The sequence below is a fragment of the Triturus cristatus genome, chromosome 2_1 (genome assembly GCF_964204655.1).
Source record: "Triturus cristatus chromosome 2_1, aTriCri1.1, whole genome shotgun sequence".
In the NCBI taxonomy this organism is placed as follows: Eukaryota; Metazoa; Chordata; class Amphibia; order Caudata; family Salamandridae; genus Triturus; species Triturus cristatus.
This window is the reverse complement of record NC_140581.1, coordinates 571,467,757-571,487,294: the sequence shown is the minus strand read 5'-3', so window position 1 is coordinate 571,487,294 and position 19,538 is coordinate 571,467,757. Positions and strand designations below refer to the sequence as shown.

The window sequence follows — 19,538 nt, the reverse complement described above, 5'->3', positions numbered from 1 at the left end:
TACCCGATTTCGACTAGTGATGTATGTTGTATATGTATGTATTAAAAAAAATTCCAATCTTGCTAGTGAAAAAGAATGAATAGGGGGAGGTGTATATGTCATCTAAAAATGTGTAATGTTTTTCTAGGCGTACTACCAACCACCACCAGTGCTGGGGCCAGTGGCGATGCGGCCATTCCGGAGGGAGCAGGAGATGCAGCAGCGGAACCTGCAGATGCTAGTACAGGGGGTGAGCCAGCAGCAGCGGCGGGCGGTGGTAAGATAATATGTTCCATACTTATTGACATTACACTAGCGGGAAGGGTGTACTGTACACTCACTGTACTGTTGAGACTTAGTAAGTATGAAGTTGCAGTGAACTTTAGACAATGGTTGAAGAAGACACCCTTTCAGTAGCAATGGCATTAGCAGCAATAGCATTAGCAGCGTGAGTTGAGTAACCAATGGCCTCTTCTATATGACTCCAACTTAGCTGTGAAAGTAAAATGGAGAAGTCTAAAAGTCAGATCAGATAAGATGACCTTGATGGATGTGTTGAACAAAAAGGGAAAGAAGGTTGGAAGGAGGAAGGACGGGCAAGATGTAATATGACTGGCAGAGAAGGATACTTTGGAAGCATGCATAGGTGGCTGATAGGAATCAGATTCATGGGTTGTTGAGGAATGGGTGGAAGGTCAAAGAAAAGATGCCTGCACGGGTGCCCAATCCATATCAGTGGATAGGATAGCAAGAATCGTCAGCGGTGTTTGAGTCAAACTCAAAGCCAAGGCAAGCAAGGATGCATGGGTGGTTGTTGGTGAAACAAACTAAGGTTTGTTGAGAGATTAAGAAGAATGTTAGACGTTTACTTTCAATGGATGGATGCCTGGATGTATTCATCATAGATAGCATAGGTGGCGACTGTCACTGTATGCAGACCAGAGTCTTTGAAGAGAATGTAAAAGAAACCGCAACACTGTAGCAAAGCCGAGGGGAATATAAGTTGTATTCAGAATACTCCCTTGACTCACAGTAGTTTGCAAGCACATCATATATATATATTGTCTATGTATGTAGTTATCAACACCTTCCTCCGACTCAGAGGACCACTCCCTACCTATGTTAATTTTACTGTCAGCCAGCCTGCTATGGGGGGTGGCCTATCTGTTGGTTACACAATCAATCAAAATAAAGTACCTCATGTCATCCCATATATAAGCAATGGTCATTGGATCTGATAAATAATCTGCCTTTTAGTAGTGGTCTGGGCAGGGTGAAAGTGAAATTTAGCAATTGCCCTTAAAGTAACAGAGAGACTATGTCCAGTACCACCTGTAATTGAAAATTACGAGCTTCCCCACCTGCAGAGAGTAGTAAATAGAACTAACGTGAGTCTGTATCATGAGTCATACTCAAGTATGTTTGTCTTGGGCGCAAGCTGACTGAGCTGGCATGCCGGCTACAACAAGGTTATGTAATTTCGCTAAATTAAAGAGAAAAAGAAGACTGGTGTACTGAGCCATAGTGCTAGTATAATGCCTGAAACTCCCACAAATGTTAGAGGCTGAGGAAGTGGGAGGACAGAGACATATCACAAATGTTATGTACTGTGCTTGCTAGTGCTACAGGTACTATGCCACTATGTGTTGAATTAATTTTGTGTTACTGTTTTGCTAAGAGTTTTGGTAAAATATTATTTTTTTCTTTCTCGATATAGCTCCTCAAAAGCCAACGAGGAAGGAGTTGGCTGTCATGGCCTGGCGCCAGAAGCTGGAGGCCATCTGTGCAGAATACCGACGGCTGGTGGCTCTGGAAGAGGAGGAGGAGGCGGCAGCAGCTGCCGTCTCCTCCAATGCCCCGGGCCCCAGCCAGACCCCTCCAGTTGTTTGGCGCCGTGGTCAGGCAGCCACCCATCGTCACCCGCCTACAACATCCAGCACTACTGCTGCCCCCTGTGGATGTAACTGCAGGGCCTATGCGTGCCGCATGCTCCTTCGGAATGCGCAACTGGAGGAGGAGGTAGAGGAGTTGAAGAAAAAGTTCAAGGCCATTGAGAAAGACATTAGAAGACTATCCCGCCGCTAAAGACCCTGTTAAATTGCCCCTTTTTTATAGCTTCTTTTGGTGGGTGGGAATCGGACGTTGGGGTTTTTCACAATTAGACATTGGATTTTTGGGACTTTTAAGTTTTGGACATTGGTTGGGGTTAGAGAGGGGTTGGTTAGGTGTTGTTGTGGGATTTTTTACATAGTTTAATTTTGTTAGGGGATTAAATTATATATATGTATACTTTACATACGATGTGGTTAATGTTTTGTTGGTGGGGTTACTGTTTTACGTCACACTGTTTCCTTGCTGCTGCATGGCCACAGCCAGTGTTTGATTTAAATAATTGGCTGAATTTGTAAGACACAAACAGATAGATGCGGTACCCCTCACTAAGTGACTTGTCCTACTAGTACGGTCAGTCTCTCCTTCTAGTCCATTATTATACCTCCCCCAAATATCTGTTCTTTTCTTACCTGTTATTGATGTTTAAGTTAGACACAGCGATGGCTGCATGACGATGCAGGTTGGGTTTCCGAAGAGAATGCAGAATCAGATGCCATGGTTGTGGTGGTAGTAGTAGTAGACACTGGCAGTAGCATTTACATAAAAAAGAAAAAGAGTCAGTCAGTCGCCTGAGAGAGACTCTGGGAGGAGTAGTAGAGCGAATTAAATAAAACATAATGGGTGAGGGGATAGCCTAGTACAACAAGTTATAAAATCATTGTTTTCGAGTCACTCAACTAGGCCTACACTAGACACAAGCGTAACCTTTAGTGCTGTGTGTAAGAGCAGGAAGGATGACAATCGATGCCAGCAATTAATGATGATTGATTAGGTCCCTTTGTTAAAAAAATTAACTCGCAAATATACTTATCATGGGTGGGCAAGCAGAAGAAGATACTCCCCCTGCCTTGCAATTGAATTAGTGTTGCTTTTGCCACGCCTGCCCCAGCAAGCGTGTGATCAATTATTGGTGTACATTTAATGTAGTCACACCTCAATAAATCCCACAGCCTGGGGGAAGTGGGTTAGGGCTTGATAAATGGTTGGGAAGGGGGGGTTTGGGAAAGGTTTGACAAAGAAAAAGAGTACGCATGGACAAACAACAAAAGAAAGCAAAATCTTTGTAGACTACCATATCCATAAATGTGTTAAGGGTGAAAAAGGAAATGCATGCATGATTATGATAACTTGATGGTTAATGATAAGTAAAACTTACTAACTACTACTACTAGACAATTAGACAGTTCAGGTCATCAGAATATAAATATTAGGCACTTAGACTTGCCTGTCTGCCCTCAAAGAGAGAGACACAGATAACAGATTACATACAGTTTGGGTTCTGTTCTGTTGTACCGGGCTTACTTTTAAAGATGGCAAAGAAAATTTAAAAATAGCTGTAGGGATGAATTATAACTTATAAGCAGAGAGCAAAAATAATTAATAATAACAACAACACACGGTATTAATGATTGAAGACAAAAAAGTTAATCAAATTGTTTCAAAGATGAAGAAAGTTGATACTGTTACTGTGTTATCCTGGTCAAATGGGGAGTTGCATCTCAGCATTCCTCTTGGTCCTCAGTCCCTTCCACGGATGCTTCGTCCATCAATTTTGGGAGATGCCACTGCCTGCCTGGCATATGTAGAGTCATTGGGAAGGTAAGTGTGCGTTGTTTTTCCAAGTATAGCACAGGGTAAAATCCGGCCTGTAAGTGTAAATGGAAAACAAATGGGACATTGAAAAATCAATGAATAAAATAAATGCATCAATTACGGTGGAGTGCAACAAGACAGAGAGAACACTTTTAGACTGAGGAGGCATGGATAGATACATCATGTCTGTCTATTCTGTTTACAGCATTTTTTAAGATACACCAACAGGACAGATTATGCCCAAGGGCACCAGGCCGTAACCAAACCTCCATTTAGCTGTAATTTAGACAAAGCACATATACAGCAACCTAGCATTTCCAAATTTAAGTGAATAAATCAATGCACAGCTGTCAGTCATACCACTGCACTCGACTCCACCACTATACGAACATGTAGGTCTGCTGTGGTTCTTGTTGACTTGTGTTTACCTTCTATGGCACTTCATTAAACGCAGTTATTCCATCAATCATCTCCAATCCTAAGTACTGACTGACTGCGAAGAGTATATGTGGTCATCATGATCATGGTGTCCAATGGATGGCCCTGCAGTAGAAGTACAATTTTTCTTAAGCAACAACTCTGTTTACAGCGCCATTTTAACCAGAAACAGTTACAGGAGGACACATTATATTCAGCAACATAGCATTTCCCAAAGTAAGTAACTAAATCAACACACGGCTGTCAGTCATACCTCCACTAGTATACTTGTGACTATTCAACTCCATCACTACACAGACATGTAGGTGTGCTGTGGTTGTTGGCTTGTTTACCTTTTATGCCACCTGAATTGAAATGCCCCGAGTTATTCCATCAATCATCTCCGATCCAACTGACTGACTGCGAAGATAGTATGGTCATCATCATGGTGTTGTACGTGTTGGCCAACTCCAACTCATTCTGTAGTGTTCCATATTATAAATTGCAACGGATATTGGCCTGCAGTAGTAGGAGTACAATTTGGTTATTATACAACAAGAAGGGAAACATTGACTGTCACTTGAGTCACTTTTTGTTGCTAGATTAATTATTAGTACAGTTCGACTTCATGCACAGCGTCATCAACATCAACACAAAAAACAGCAATCACTCTGAGTCTGCATACAACGCATGTATTGCCAACATTAGTTCATTACCTGTCTTGCTCTTCTCTTTTGCTGTCAGATGCCTAGTTCTTTCTGAAAGGTGTGTGTTTTTTTACCGAGCCAGTGGCCTCATTATTACTCCACATTCATTTTGAGTGTTAGTCGCTGTTTCAGTGTTCTTACTCATCTGTGGCACTTCTTTGTTGAAGTTGGTTCACATCATCATGGTCAGTGCTGTGAGATGGGCCGCGGCCTGGGTAGCGGTCATTGTTCAATTGAATTGAGTTTGCAGAAATGTGACATGTCAGCAAGTTTCTTCAAAGAGTCTCTTGTCTTTCTCTGCCAAGTACCTTCTGTTCTGACATTGATGAGCTTTTTTATATCTGCCGAGGCGGTAGCCTATTTCTGACAGGGACGAGTTTTGGCTCGTAAACAAAAGGAGGATACCTATAGTCACGTTCCACTTCTTCTGGAGGGACTGTTAGAGGCAACACTTTTTCCTGTACTATTCTCCATCCAATGTCTGGCTTGAGGGAAATGTATTCCAATAGGGAAACAAAAAGAGAAGACGTGGTGATGGATTCATTTGTTGTAATTTAATTTGAAGCAGAAAAAGACAGATACACACAAATAAATGAAGGTAGAAAGTAACAATTTGAAAGCCTAGTTGTCAGGGAAGAGGAGCTCGTCCTCAAACACTGGTGGTTCGGACAAAAATAGGTCATGTAACCCACTACTTATGTCATCAAAGACGCTCTCCTCTTCCTGCTGTGATTCACGTATTTTGTAGTCCGGTGGTATAAAGTGCTGATTCATTTTGATCATGGTTAACCTCTCCACGCTTTTGGGAGAGAGACTGGTCCTTTCCACCATTACAATGGCACCAGCAGCACTGAAAACACGCTCAGAAGAGACACTTGAGACAGGGGAAGCCAGATACTTTATCGCCAGCCTGCTGAACACTGTCCATTGGCTTCTTTTCCCATACCAATACACAAATGGATTTCCATCCATGAAGACCTCTGTTGGGTCGTCCAGATACGCCTGGACCATCCGCTCAATGCTCAGGGGTCTTCCGATGTGCTCGGCCTCTTTTGCCATTGCATCAGCTCTGGACTTACCATACCCCTGCAGTAGAAACCAATTAGTTGCAGATTGTAGTGTGGATGATCCTGTTCTTGCTGTTGATGTTATTGGTAGTGTTGGTGTCGGTGACTGCTGGGAGGCAAACGCACTGCCCTCACGCTCTGAAGTAGAACTTGACTCTGGAATCTGCCCTGGAGTACTTGTTCTGGGCTGGGGTGGGGGGCCTCTAATTACCAGCCGTTCGTTTTCAAAGTCAATGGCTTGCTCAGCTATCAAAGTTTTGTACTTGGCAACATCCACTTCTGAAAAAGGAATTACTGCATTACTGTTCAGAAATGTTTTGTACCGTGGATCCAAAATTGCGGCAGTAATGTAATGTGGATGTGACACTATGTTAATTTGAATCCTTGTATTTTCAGATAAGCGAACGGCTAAGGATTCCGCCAAATAATGTGCGTCTTGTTTGTCATCCACACCTGCGTACGTTTCAGACACCTCCTTCAGCTGTTGATCTAGCATGTGCAAGAATGGGATAGCTTGGCCCATAGTACAGTCCTCCCTGCTGACTTCACATGTGAAGACCTCAAAAGGAAGTAGCATCTCTGTCAGGCATTTAACGAGGTCCCATTGACCCATCTCAACGGTCATGCCTCTCACAGTAGGATCCCCTAATCTTCGCATGACATAAGCATTGAGTGGTATGTACTGCTCAAACAGACGATCAAGCATGTAATAAGTTGAGTTCCAATGTGTTGGCACCTCCTGGATGAGTGCTTTGACTGACATTTTATGTAGGGGTGGGCGGAATTTGCGGAATTAACCTCCGCAAATTATCGCGAGATTGCAGAAAATCTCCGCAAACACGCCGGAAATATCGCGAAGATGCGGAAGTTTTTTGCCGCCTGTTCGCGGTATTTTTTGCGTGTTCGCGGGTCGCCAACTTACCCATGCGGTCGCTCATGGGCGCGGCCATCTTGTTTTCACTTGTCCCGCCCTCTGGCGTTGTTTACTTCCTGTTCCGGGTCGCGCAATGCATGTTCGCGGTCGATATTTCCTGTTCGCGATCGCTTTTACTTGATCGCGTTGCTTTTTGCTTGCTCAGGGAGAAAATATCGCGCGAACTTGCCCACGTGGTCGCAACGGGCGCGGCCATCTTGTTTTCCACTCTATTGCATGGTTCTGGGGCCTGATTTTCAATCCTCCCTAAATCTTTTCAATCCTTTGTTTATAGCCACTTTTTTCGGATCTTTATTACTTATTATTTCTCTAACTATTTTCCTGCCTCTATATTTTTGGTTTTTGTGTACCTTTTTTTTTGTTTTTTAGCTACTTTTTCTCTTTGTATTGCCTGCTATTTATTTCCTTTACTCCTTTATTTATTTTACCTTTTCTTTCCCGCCCCGTCCCCAGAACCATGTCCAAGGGCAGGGCTGTTCGCCGGCGCAGCCAGAGCCGCGACCGCCTTCCTTGCGGAAGGCGGCGCCCACAAGGGGTGCATGCACGGGCCTTATTTGGGGAGGCGGAGTTGGCTGCACTAATTTTCTTTGTGCAGCGCCACCTCCCCTCAACCCTGGCAGCAGGTGGCAGGCCTGGGTCCGGGTACGGCCTCCGGGAGCGTCGGCAGCGGTGGGGGAAGGTGCGCCGGGCAGTGTCTCGCATCTCTGGGGTCCGGCGCACCCAGGCACAGCTGACGCACCGGTGGTCCGACATCCTGGACCGTGAGCAGGACCTGCTGGACCTGCTAGGAGTGGAGGTCCCGGGGCTTGGTGAGTACCTATTTAATTATTACAACTTTGTGTCTGTTCTTCTGCTCTATGTTATATATTGCGAATATCTTTTTTTCCTTCCAACCAGATAGAATGTTGCTGCTTGCAATACATTCCAGGTTAATAATGTTTAAAAGTCTTCTGTGATTATGACACAGGTGCTCTTCTGCGCTACTACTAATCTTACTTGTTTGCAGCTTTGCGTTTGCGCTTGCTTAGCGTGATTCTTTACGAGTTTATTTTAGAGAAATTAAGTTACGTAATGCTACAGTGACTCATGTCCACTCCTTACTTTGTCCTGTCACTAATAGATAGGGGCGGATTGATACATAGGTTTAGGTACTTTGTATGAGCTTCTAATTGGTTAGTGGTATGCGTGATGCCCCCTCACTCAGTTACGTGACGTGCTGCTAGTACGCCAGTCTTTAGAACCTTTCTAGTTTGTTCAATGAGTGGAGGTAGGCTTTGCAGTTACTTAGCAGTAGCAGATGAGCATCAATCAAACCAAAATTGTGTATATACAAAAAATGTAGTCATGTTAATGTGTCCTCCATGATTGGATCATACACATTGTTGAGGAATACAGTCGAAATGCATACTTAATGTACAATTGGCATGCCTGGAATAGGTGGGCTAGGTTGGGTGGTAGGTTGTACTAATACTTAGGCTTACTTGTAACTTAGTTTTCTGGAATCAGAATGGAAGAATGGATTACTGTTGATAAATAGTAACTTAAGTAGTCGAACTGCGAATCCCCCGATATTACATGTTGACCAGATGAGATCGGTCAATGTAGTTATTGCAATTGTTTAGATAAGTGTTTTTTGACCGTTGTTGAAAAAAATTGTATTTGCTTAAGTTGACACCATCCATCAATGTTTGTCTTTCTTATATCTTTCCTGTTCATCAGCACCCAGGGGCAGACGGGCAGGGACTGGGCAGTCGGCGGGACAGGAACACCACGAGGAGGACACCGCTGAGGGCTCCTCTGCTGGCCCCAGTAAGTCTTCTTGTTTTTAATAATATTTCTTATTCCATAACTTTTACTGCCCCATTTCTCCCGAACTATAGTGTGTTTCCAAATGCTATTTTTTTACCACCAATTATCCTTCGATCTGTACGGTTTCAAAAAGCTTATCCCTGCCTCCGCTACGATGACTGAGTACTACTACATACTATCAGTCTGTCTGTCTGTACTGTAGTAGCTAGTCTTGCCCAGTGGCACTCTTTGTGAAAGGTTGTAATATAAAACTCATATTCACCAGTAGCTCGTACAATCCGTTGGGTCGTTGTCTTGTACTACTTTTTACTCTTGTTGATGTTTAGGCTTTGAAAATTCACAGCAACAGCCCTACCAGATTTCTTAATATTTTGATATGATACCCTATAGGACATACAACTGTTGTAGGGATCTTGCACATACATTTGCACCAGAAAATAGGATGTTGGTGATGGTAGGTTGGACCTTCCTTGCACACCTCAATCAGAAATTCCGCACCCACCACAATTCCACTGCTTGACTATAGTACTGTCTTGTCATACCTATTAGGTCTCGGAACCCTCCCCCCAAGACAACCAACAAGTAGACAACCCAGAACATTAACACACCCAACCTCTGTCGTGGAAGCAATTCACATGCACACCCTTACTTTAATTTGCTCAATCGTGTAAGTTAGTCCACTCCACACCAAATACCACGAAGTCTATGTAAGTTTAAAATTTTTATTTCAATTTGAGAAGGTCTGTACACTGTTATCTTAGCAGCACCAACCGGCAAATCAATAACATTAAAACAAAATACATTGTTACACTAATACAGTTGGGAATTAAATCATGATAACTGAAGTGGTGGAAGGCAGCACCACCATCCCATAGCAATTTAGTTTATATACATTTATAAATGAAGATGTGAGTGAAGGGACCCCTCACCTCAGAAGAACCTAGTACTGGTAGTTGGTGCATCGTTCAGAAGCTCTGGTTCGTAGAAGCGAATCTTGCGTCTGTAATGCGAAAAAAGAAATGGTGTGCGTTAGTATATTGCAACTTGCAAGCATTTCTCAGCCGTGCCAAAAAGTGTAGCATCTATGGATAAGCAATATGGACTAACAGTAACAGTAGTACACCAGTTCTTCCTAAAAAAGTGGCTGGTTAATGTTTGTTGACCGCCTGTACGCAGCGCGTAGACTAGACAGTAGCAGTGTGAGGCAGGTCATGTGGGCTCAAAGGTGTCTTAAGAAGCTGCAAGGTAAAGGTAACGTCACATGTGCATGGCTAGGGCTAATCAAGCAAATGCTACAATGATCATATAACTTAGTGTCTACTCTACTACTACCTGATTTGTACTAGTGATTTATGTTAGTATTAACTCATTTTTCAACCTTGCTACTGATCAATAGGGGGGAGGTGTATATGTTGCCTAATAAATGTGTAATGTTTTCTAGGCGCACTACCGACCACCATTGCTGGGGCCAGCGAAGGCGACGCCGAGGGCGAGGATGCGGCAGTTGCAGATAGCAACGGAGGGGGAGTGGCAGCACCAGTGGCAGGCGGTGGTAAGTTAGATTCATAATCTTTAACTATTGTTGAACTTGACAGCACACTCACTGCAAAGGTGTACTGTATGTCTATGTATACTGTAAAGTTGTGAATTAGGGCCCCATTAGGATGGTGGGCGTATTGCCCCCGCCGGGCTGGCTGGAATTCACTGCCGTCACAGCAGGGGCAAACCTCCCGCCATCCCTGTAGAAAATATTCAGACATGTCTAGGCGGAAAAGGGTTCAATATGGCGGTGGTGTCTCTCTCACCACACCGGCAGCCATATAATCTGCATTTTGGAATGCCTTTGCGTGGCGGCATTACCGTCCGCCACGGAAAGGCATGCACACATTGCAGAGTATGCTTGGGGGCCCCCATGGAGGGTACCTACCGATGCTATGGTACCCCCCGACTTTCAAAGCAAAACGTGACAGGCTCCGTGCGAGGCCCGTCATGTTGTGCTTGGAAAAGCAGCACAACATTTTAGCATTGCTTTCAGCAAAGCCAACCAGAATTTAAAATTAAAATAACAGGGTGCGCCCGCCACTGTGCCGGGCGCATCATCCTAATTAATTGTCCCCACGGGACCCCCACCCTTTTTAGCAGTCGGATGGCGGGCGGACAAAGTCCGCCCGCTATCCGATGTCGTAAGTAAGTATGAGTTCTTGGGGACGTTTGAAGAGTGAACTAGAAGACTAGAATTCCCTTTAATTGGTATAGGACTAGGAGCCAGAGTATTGAGTAACCAATGGCCTCATCTATCTGATTTCAACTCCGCTTTGAAAGTTTTATGGAGAAGAGCACCTGGTGCACTGTTCAACTAAAAAGTGTAAGACAGGTGGAAGGAAGAAGGACGGGCGACATTTAAAATGTTATGTACTACTGTGCTTTATTTTATAGTGCTACTCTACCATGCCACTATGTGTATAAATAATTACCTTGTCCTACTGTTTTATTAAGACTATATTTTACAATTGTCGTGTTTTTTTCTTTTTGATACACAGCTACTCCGAAAATCAACCGCAAGGAGTTGGCCGCCAAGGCACGGCGCCGGAAGCTGGAGGCAATCCAGCAGGAATACCGGCGGCTGGTGGTCCTAGCCGAGGAGGAGGAGGAGAGTGCAGCAGCAATTGAAGCCTCCTCCAGTGCCCCGGGCCCCAGCCACCGCCCTCCAGCGGTACGGCGCCACCGTCTGGCGGCTGCCCGCCGCCACCGTGCCATCTCCGGTGCCCCCCCCCACTGTGGTTGCAACTGCCGCGGCCTTAGACGCCGCGTCGCCCATTTAGAGGACCAGATTCGTGTCCTCCTCCAGTCCCGCCCCACCAGTTAGTCCCTGTCACTGCCCCTTTTTTAATTCCTGTTTGTTTCCTCACTCGTTTGGGCGTTCTCTATTTCTATGGACAGTCGTTGGGGTTAGGGAGGGGGGTGGGTCAGCTTTTGTGGGTTTAGTTTATTTGTTAGGGTCAATTAAATATATTTTTCTATGTTACATGCAATGTTGTTAATGTTTTGTAGGTGGGGTAACTGTTTTACATCACACTGTTTCTTTGCTGGTGCATGGCCGCCCATAGCGTGTGTTTGATTTCAATAATTTGCTGACTGTATAAGACACAAACAGATAGATGCGACACACCTCACTCATTGACTGGTCCTACTATGCATTCTTTGGAGTGGTGTTTGAAACTGACATCATTGACATGTCCATTATTGATTCTGCCTCCCCCAAACTTCTCTCTTACCGGTGCTTGATGTTTATGTCCAACTGTGGCACAGCACTGGCTGCATGGTGAAGATGGTTTCCTTTTTCATACATGCCATGATTGGGGTGGTGGTGGTAGTATAGTAGTAGTATACACTGGCAGGGTAGCAGCATTTCCAAAAAAAGAAAAGGAGATAGTCAATCGCCTTTGAGAGACTGTTAGAGGAGTAGTTGAATGAAGTACATCACAGAATTTACCGAGCAACAATTATATGTTCAAATATTTGACAAAAAAAATGAATGCTGGATATTATGAGGATAGCCTACTAGACAGAGTTACAAACTATAGTTTTGTCGACTTGGCTATGCCTACAGTCTAACAGTTAGTGCTGTATATGAGGAATGACAACAAACAAATCAAATCAATGCCGGCAATTCATGCTGAGGTATATGTTCCTTTGTTAAATAAAATAACCTGTGAAATATCCTACTCATGGGTGGGCAAGCAGAAGAAGATCATCGCTCTGCATTGAAATTGAAGTAGTGTTGCTTTCACCACATCCGCCCCAGCAAGTGTGTGATTAAGTATTGGTGTACTTTTAATTTAGTTACACCTCGACAATAAGTCACACAGCCCGGGGGAAGAGGGTTAGGGTCCGTTGATTGGATGGGAAGGGGGATTTTGGGAAAGGTTTGACATAGAAAAACAGTATGCATACATAGACAAACAAACGACAATCATTGAAGACTACCATACCATATCCATTCCATATGTTAAGGTATAAAAAAGGAAATGCATGCATGATGAGACCCGGATTACATACACTTCTATTTCTTGTTCTGTTCCGGCCTTAAAACTTTAACAGATAGCAAATAGAAATTTTAAATATTGGTAGTGAAGAATCGTAAACACAGAGAAAACGTAATGATGATTGATAATAACAACTCCAAGAACACACTGTTGTAAAGAATGTATACAAGATATTAATCAAATTTTTTAAAAGAAGTGAAAAGTGGATACTGTTACTGTCTTATCCTGGTCAAAAATGTGGACTGGTTTTTTGCATCTCGGCATTCCTCTTGCTCCTCTCGTCCATCAATCTAGGGTGTGTCGCCTCACCACTCGCCACTGCCCGGCTGGAATAAAAAGGTGATTGATTGGTAAGGTAATTAATATGCATTGTAATGTTTTACAAAGTTTTGGACAAGGCCCGGCCTGTAATTTTAGATTGAAAACCAAAGGGGATATTCAGAAAGAAAGTGAAAACAAATGCACAAGTGATGGTGTAGTGCAACAAGAACACTTTCCGAGGTGGCATGTATGCATATGCATCATCTCTACTGTAGTCTGTTTCCAGCATAGACCTTCAACAGTAACAGGAGAGATCAGGCCCACAGTGCTTACCATTAGCACATCCTACGTTACCACTTTAGAGTCCTTTTTTTTTTCTCTCAAAGAGTTGGACAAACGCAAAGCACATTATCCATTCCAGACATAGCATTTTACAGTTAAAGTTAGTAAAATCAATGCACTGCAGTCATCCCACCGCTACACTCTATTCAACTTCTACACAGACATTTGGGTGTGCTGTGGTTGTGGTTCACGTGTTTACCTTTAGGCTTTTCCGTTTTATGCCACTCATGAAACATCCTCCTGACTTCATCATCAGCTCTGATACTTCTACTGACTGAAGATCGGCCTGCAGTACAAGTGTAATTTTTAGAACACAACAAGAGTAGAAATATAAATATTACTGACTTGAGTCATTCTTTATTGTGTACAGAAAGATAGATTAACACTAGTACACTTTGACATCATTCACTTTGTGCACAACAAACAACGCCAACACAAAGATCAATAGCTCAGAGTCAGGTGTCCAATGCATGCCATTAATTATCATCATTTATTACCTGTTACTTCTCATCTTAAGTTAACGGGCCGTCTCTTTCGCCATCATCATGACGGACGGTGCTGTTTAAGTCACAGTCATTTGCATTGCGCAGCAGATTGAGTGAGTGCCCTTCCTGTATTGAATTAAAAGCAATGTATCACCAAGATGCAGGAGAGAAGTACACATTTCTTGTTTGCCAGAAGAGGAAAATTAGTAATTACTAGTGTGTTCTGTAGAAAGTTGATTAGTGGCAGTGCACAATTACATCAATTCATGCGAAACACACCACAAAATCTACATCATTCAGTCTGCTATTCTGCGGCCAATGCATGGCATCAATCATTACCTGTTGCATCTCATCTCGTTAACGCTGCAGGCCGTCTCTTTCGCCATCATCATGATGGACGGTGCTGTTAAGTCACAGTCATTTGCATTGCGCAGCAGATTGAGTGAGTGCCCTTCCTGTATTGAATTAAAAGCAATGTATCACCAAGATGCAGGAGAGAAGTACACATTTCTTGTTTGCCAGAAGAGGAAAATTAGTAATTACTAGTGTGTTCTGTAGAAAGTTGATTAGTGGCAGTGCACAATTACATCAATTCATGCGAAACACACCACAAAATCTACATCATTCAGTCTGCTATTCTGCGGCCAATGCATGGCATCAATCATTACCTGTTGCATCTCATCTCGTTAACGCTGCAGGCCGTCTCTTTCGCCATCATCATGATGGACGGTGCTGTTAAGTCACAGTCATTTGCATTGCGCAGCAGATTGAGTGAGTGCCCTTCCTGTATTGAATTAAAAGCAATGTATCACCAAGATGCAGGAGAGAAGTACACATTTCTTGTTTGCCAGAAGAGGAAAATTAGTAATTACTAGTGTGTTCTGTAGAAAGTTGATTAGTGGCAGTGCACAATTACATCAATTCATTCATGCGCAACACACACAACAAAATCTACATCACTCAGTCTGCTTTTCTGCGGACAATGCATGGCATCAATCATTACCTGTTGCATCTTATTTTCAGTTAATGGCCAGTCTCTCTCGGCTCTGAAGGAGGATAGCTATAGAAGTCATCAGATTCATGGTCCACTTGTTTTGGAAGGACGAGGAAAGTTTGAATTTGTTGTTACCATCATCCAATCATCATTCATGAGGGAAATGGAATTGACCAGGAGATGCAGTATGATCGAGCGGAGGAGCTGGATTCTGAGGACTGTAGTGTCAAATGGCAGACACCTGAAACTTGTATCTTAAACTAGAAGATTAGAAGACGGTGATAATGCATTGGTTGCGATTCACAAGTTTATAACCGGAACAACAGACACAAACAAAGGGGGAAAAAAGGGAGGAAGACAGTAAGTGCGAGCCTAATTGTCAGGGAAGTATAGCTCGTCCTCAAACTCTGGGGGATCTTCCAGTAGTAGGTAATCATCTGACACAATACTACCGTCACCTGAGCCGCTGTCCTCATCTTCCTCTGTTGATTCATGCATTGTGTAATTCGGTGGTATGAAGTGCTGATTCATTTTGATCATTGTTAACCTCTCCACGTTTTTGGGAGATAGACTGGTCCTTCTCAAGGTTACAATGGAACCAGCAGCACTGAAAACACGTTCGGAAGAGACACTTGCGACAGGGCAAGCCAGATAGCTTATCGCCAGCCTGCTGAGCTGTGGCCATTCAGACCTTTTCCTATACCAATACTGCACTGGGTTTTGATCAACGTACACCTCTGTTGGATCGTCCAGATAGGCCTGGACCATCCGCTCAATGTTCAGGGTTGCTGCTGGTAAGCTTTTGTGCTGTTTTTTCTGTGCATCAGCACTGTGCTTACGGCCCATCTTTACATACCAATCTGATAATGATTGTACTCGGCCGAATGATCCAGTTATTGTTTTTGTAGTCGATGGTGATGGTGAGTGTTGCGATTGTGAGCCAACCGCACTGCCCTCAGCCGACGAAGTTGCACTTGATTCTGCATGGCCTGCTTCAGTATCAGTACTTGTTGTGGGTTGATGTGGCGGGCTTTTAATTAGCAGCCCTTCGTTTTCAAACTTGATGGCTGCTTCAGCTATACAACTTTTGTAGCGGGCAACATCAGTGTCGGAAAAAGAACGGAATAGTCCTAATTTTGCACGTGGATCCAGAATTGTGGCACAAATGTAATGGTCTTGTGACAAAATTTTATTTTGTATCCTTACATTTTCTGATAAGCGCCTGGATAAGCTCTCCACCAAGTCATGGGCTTGCCTTCTGTCCTCTACACCTTTGTAGGATTCAGACACATTATTCAGCTCATGCTCTAGCATTTGCAACAATGGGATCGCTTGGCCCATTGTACAGTCCTCCTTGCTGACTTCACGTGTGAAGACCTCAAAAGGAGACAGCATCTCAGTCAGGCATTGAATTAGGGTCCATTGCTCCCTCTGAAGGGTCATGCCTTTAACACTAGCATCACTGCCTTTGTACCAGACATAATCATTGAGTGACCTGTGCTGTTCGTACAGACGATCAAGCATGTAATACGTTGAGTTCCAACGTGTTGCCACCTCCTGGATGAGTGCCTTGACTGGCACCCTACGCTCACGTTGGAAGATCCTCAGCTGCTTCCGAGCTTTAAAAGAATGGCTGAAATGAGTGCATATTCTTCGGCAGATGGACAGTAAATTGCTTACTATGGGTTCTTTTTTCAGAAAGTCTTGCACTATAATGTTTATGCAGTGTGCCAAACACGGAACCCTGAAATAGGAACCAAGTTCCATGGCCTTAAGTACATTACTGCCATTGTCTGTGGCAACAAAACCAATACCAAGCCCTCTGGGCTGCAGCCATTCCAAAACCTTGGTGCGAAACTCTTCTAAAATGTTTTCAGCCGTATGAGATTTCTCCATGGCGAACATGGCTACAGTTGCATGTTTCCGAGTACCTTCAAAAATCGCAGCTGTGTCAACAACACCTCGTGCAGATAGTAGATCTTTAACCCCCACAAAAGAGATCCAGTGTGCAGTGATACACATGTAATCTGTGGCTTGGCAACTGGTCCACATGTCTGTTGTCAGGTGGATATTGTGCACAGCACTCTTCTGCAAAGCTTGTCCAACCAATTCCAGCACATCATGATGTAGTGCCGGAACAGCAATTCTTGCGAAATAGGACCGGCTTGGAACTTTCCATTTCGGGCAGATGGCAGACACAAATTCAAGGAAACCCACCCCTTCCACAAATGAAAAAGGAAGAAGGTCCAGCGCTAACATTTTAGCCAGCTTCGCATTGTACAATCGTGCCGTTGGGTGGTTGCGTTGGAACTGCCCCTCCAACCTAAACATGCTGTCAATGGTAGGCTGGCTTACTTTCCTTAGTGGTGCCATTAACCCACTAAGGCTCAACGACACAGATTGTCTCATTGAGGTACTCGCCGCCGGTCGCCTTGGTGTCTCACCCACACTCTGAGTATGGCTCTTACTGCGGTGCCACTCTGATGTTACTGAGGAGGATGTGGGCGTTACCACTGCAGTGACTGCACTACTGGAGACAGGGCTAGAAATGCCTCCCTGTTCTTCACCTGCCACCACAATAATATCGCTCCCTGATTCCTGACCAACTTCAAAGGGTTTAGTTTTCCTACTTTCTTTTAACTTAAGTAGGTGATCCTCCCACACAATAGTGTGGTGTGTTCTGAGATGACTTGCTTGTCCTCCGGTACCATAGTTTGTACCAAGCTTACCACGCCGAACACCTTGCCGACAAATTGCGCATATAGCAACGTTCTCCTCCTTGGCGCTAACAGAAAAGAAGTCCCAAACTGGGGAGGAGAACTTTCTGGCACTGCTGGATGTGCCACTTTCAACACCAGATGAACTTGAGGGGGTCCTTGAAAATATGTGACCCTGTCCACCTACACTGTGACTTTTACTACCACTTCCTACTGAGGTGGTTGAGCTGGATGTAGGTCCCTGCCGGGCCTTGGAAAATATGGCAGCTGGAGGTAGTGGTGGTGTAACCTGTGTTGGTGAGATCCGTGCTGCATCCCGCTCAGTAGCAGCCTTTCTGGATAGGGTTAGAATGTCGGTCTCCAATCCCTTTGGGGCGGGAGTAATGTGCGTGATGACTGGCTCGTCTTCATCAACATCATCACCCCCCTCTTCTACATCTACCTCCATAACTCTAAGTTTTTCTGGGACCTTCCTTTTCAGAAGCAATGTCTTGTGGCGTACTTCACTCTCAGACCGAGCTGGTGGGACCCAAGTGTCATCACGATCATCAGAAGCGGGGCTTGAAGAAGAAGATGATGGACTAAGCCTCCTTTTCCTTGCTGGTGGTCTGGAAGACAATAGATGTTCTGGAACAGTGGTTTGACTTCGCTCCGCTTTGTCTGCAGGAAGCTCGATTTCCTGAAATGCCCCTACGTCAGGAGCAACAACTACTATGGTGGGCTGTTGTGGCGGCTGCTGCTGTTCTGGTTGCGGCGGCTGCTGCTGCTGGTCTGGTTGCGGCGGCTGCTGCTGCTGGTCTGGTTGCGGCGGCTGCTGCTGCTGGTCTGGTTGCGGCGGCTGCTGCTGCTGTTCTGGTTGCGGCGGCTGCTGCTGCTGTTCTGGTTGCGCCGGCTGCTGCTGCTGTTCTGGTTGCGCCGGCTGCTGCTGCTGTTCTGGTTGCGCCGGCTGCTGCTGCTGTTCTGGTTGCGCCGGCTGCTGCTGCTGTTCTGGTTGCGCCGGCTGCTGCTGCTGTTCTGGTTGCGCCGGCTGCACACTGATCTGCTGAGTTTGCGCCTGCGTTGAACTTGATTGTGTACTACTTTGCGGTAATGACATTTCTTCAACACCGCTGCCCGTTAGTAGACTGGCTACCTCTGCGACAGTAAAGCCCTTGGGCCTAGGTTGGTGGGGTTGCTGGACCGCTGTGCTGCTCCCAGCTTGGTTCCCGGACAACGCTTTGGTGCCAAAAAAAACCTTGGCCGGCACACCACCAGTCGTGGTTAATGGCACTTCCTTTTTCTGTTCCTTCTTCTCACCAGCAACTTTCTTGGTACTGGACCTGGTACCTTTCTTTGGGGCCATCTTATTCCGACGTCAGGCAGGAGGCAGATGCACAACAAGTTCTGGTCACACGTGGGCGTGATGCGCAGCAGGACTTCTGTCTGGCTGGCAGTACAACGGGTAGCCAGGTGATGCCGATGACACCTCCTACTCTGTCTTTTGTGCACCTAAAAGCAAAGAAGACAGGAGAAGAACATCAGTGAAATGTTGCATTTGTTTTTGTGGTTCAGTTACTTAGTACTGTACTAGTGCAAACAAAAGATAGTCTAGCCATTTATGAATTTTTTTTAACTAGAGCTATGTTATACTACTAGTACTGTGTACAGCCACACTACACTCTCAGGAAGGTGATGTCTAAAAATTCAACAGATCACATAGAAAACACTTGATCAATAAAGCTGTGGCTACCTGCTCTGGTAGCAGTGGATGAAAGCAGGCCTGCTGGCAGACAAGGCCAGGCAAGCTTGCAGGCCTAGGCCTCAAAATGGCCACCAGCCACATGTCCAGGCCCAACAACATCAGCAAGGCCACCCCAAAAAACACACTTCCCCAACTCAATCCAATGCCATCCATGCCCAAAATGATGTCTAAAATCAACAGAACACACAGAAAACAGTAGATTACTAAAGCTGTGGCTACCTGCTCTGGTAGCAGTGGATGAAAGCAGGCCTGTTGGCAGACAAGGCCAGGCAAGCTTGCAGGCCTAGGCCTCAAAATGGCCACCAGCCACATGGCGAGCCCCAACAGCATCAGC

General features: G+C 44.8%; 1 protein-coding gene and 1 long non-coding RNA gene across 2 annotated transcripts in view; both read left to right on the top strand.

Moving 5' to 3' along the window:
* Positions 1 to 265, top strand: part of LOC146865639 (uncharacterized) — a 182,612-nt gene extending 182,347 nt beyond the window's left edge. Inside the window, exon 4 of the mRNA XM_085640177.1 lies at positions 128 to 265. Within this exon, the coding sequence (XP_085496303.1) occupies positions 128 to 265 (138 nt within the window). The remainder of the gene's footprint in view (positions 1 to 127) is intronic.
* Positions 266 to 7,601: 7,336 nt separating this feature from the next.
* LOC146865638 (uncharacterized) lies at positions 7,602 to 11,642 on the top strand. Its single transcript, XR_014976669.1, has 3 exons — positions 7,602 to 8,618; positions 10,060 to 10,170; positions 11,159 to 11,642. It is a non-coding gene; the product is annotated as an uncharacterized LOC146865638 (long non-coding RNA).
* Positions 11,643 to 19,538: the final 7,896 nt, after the last annotated feature.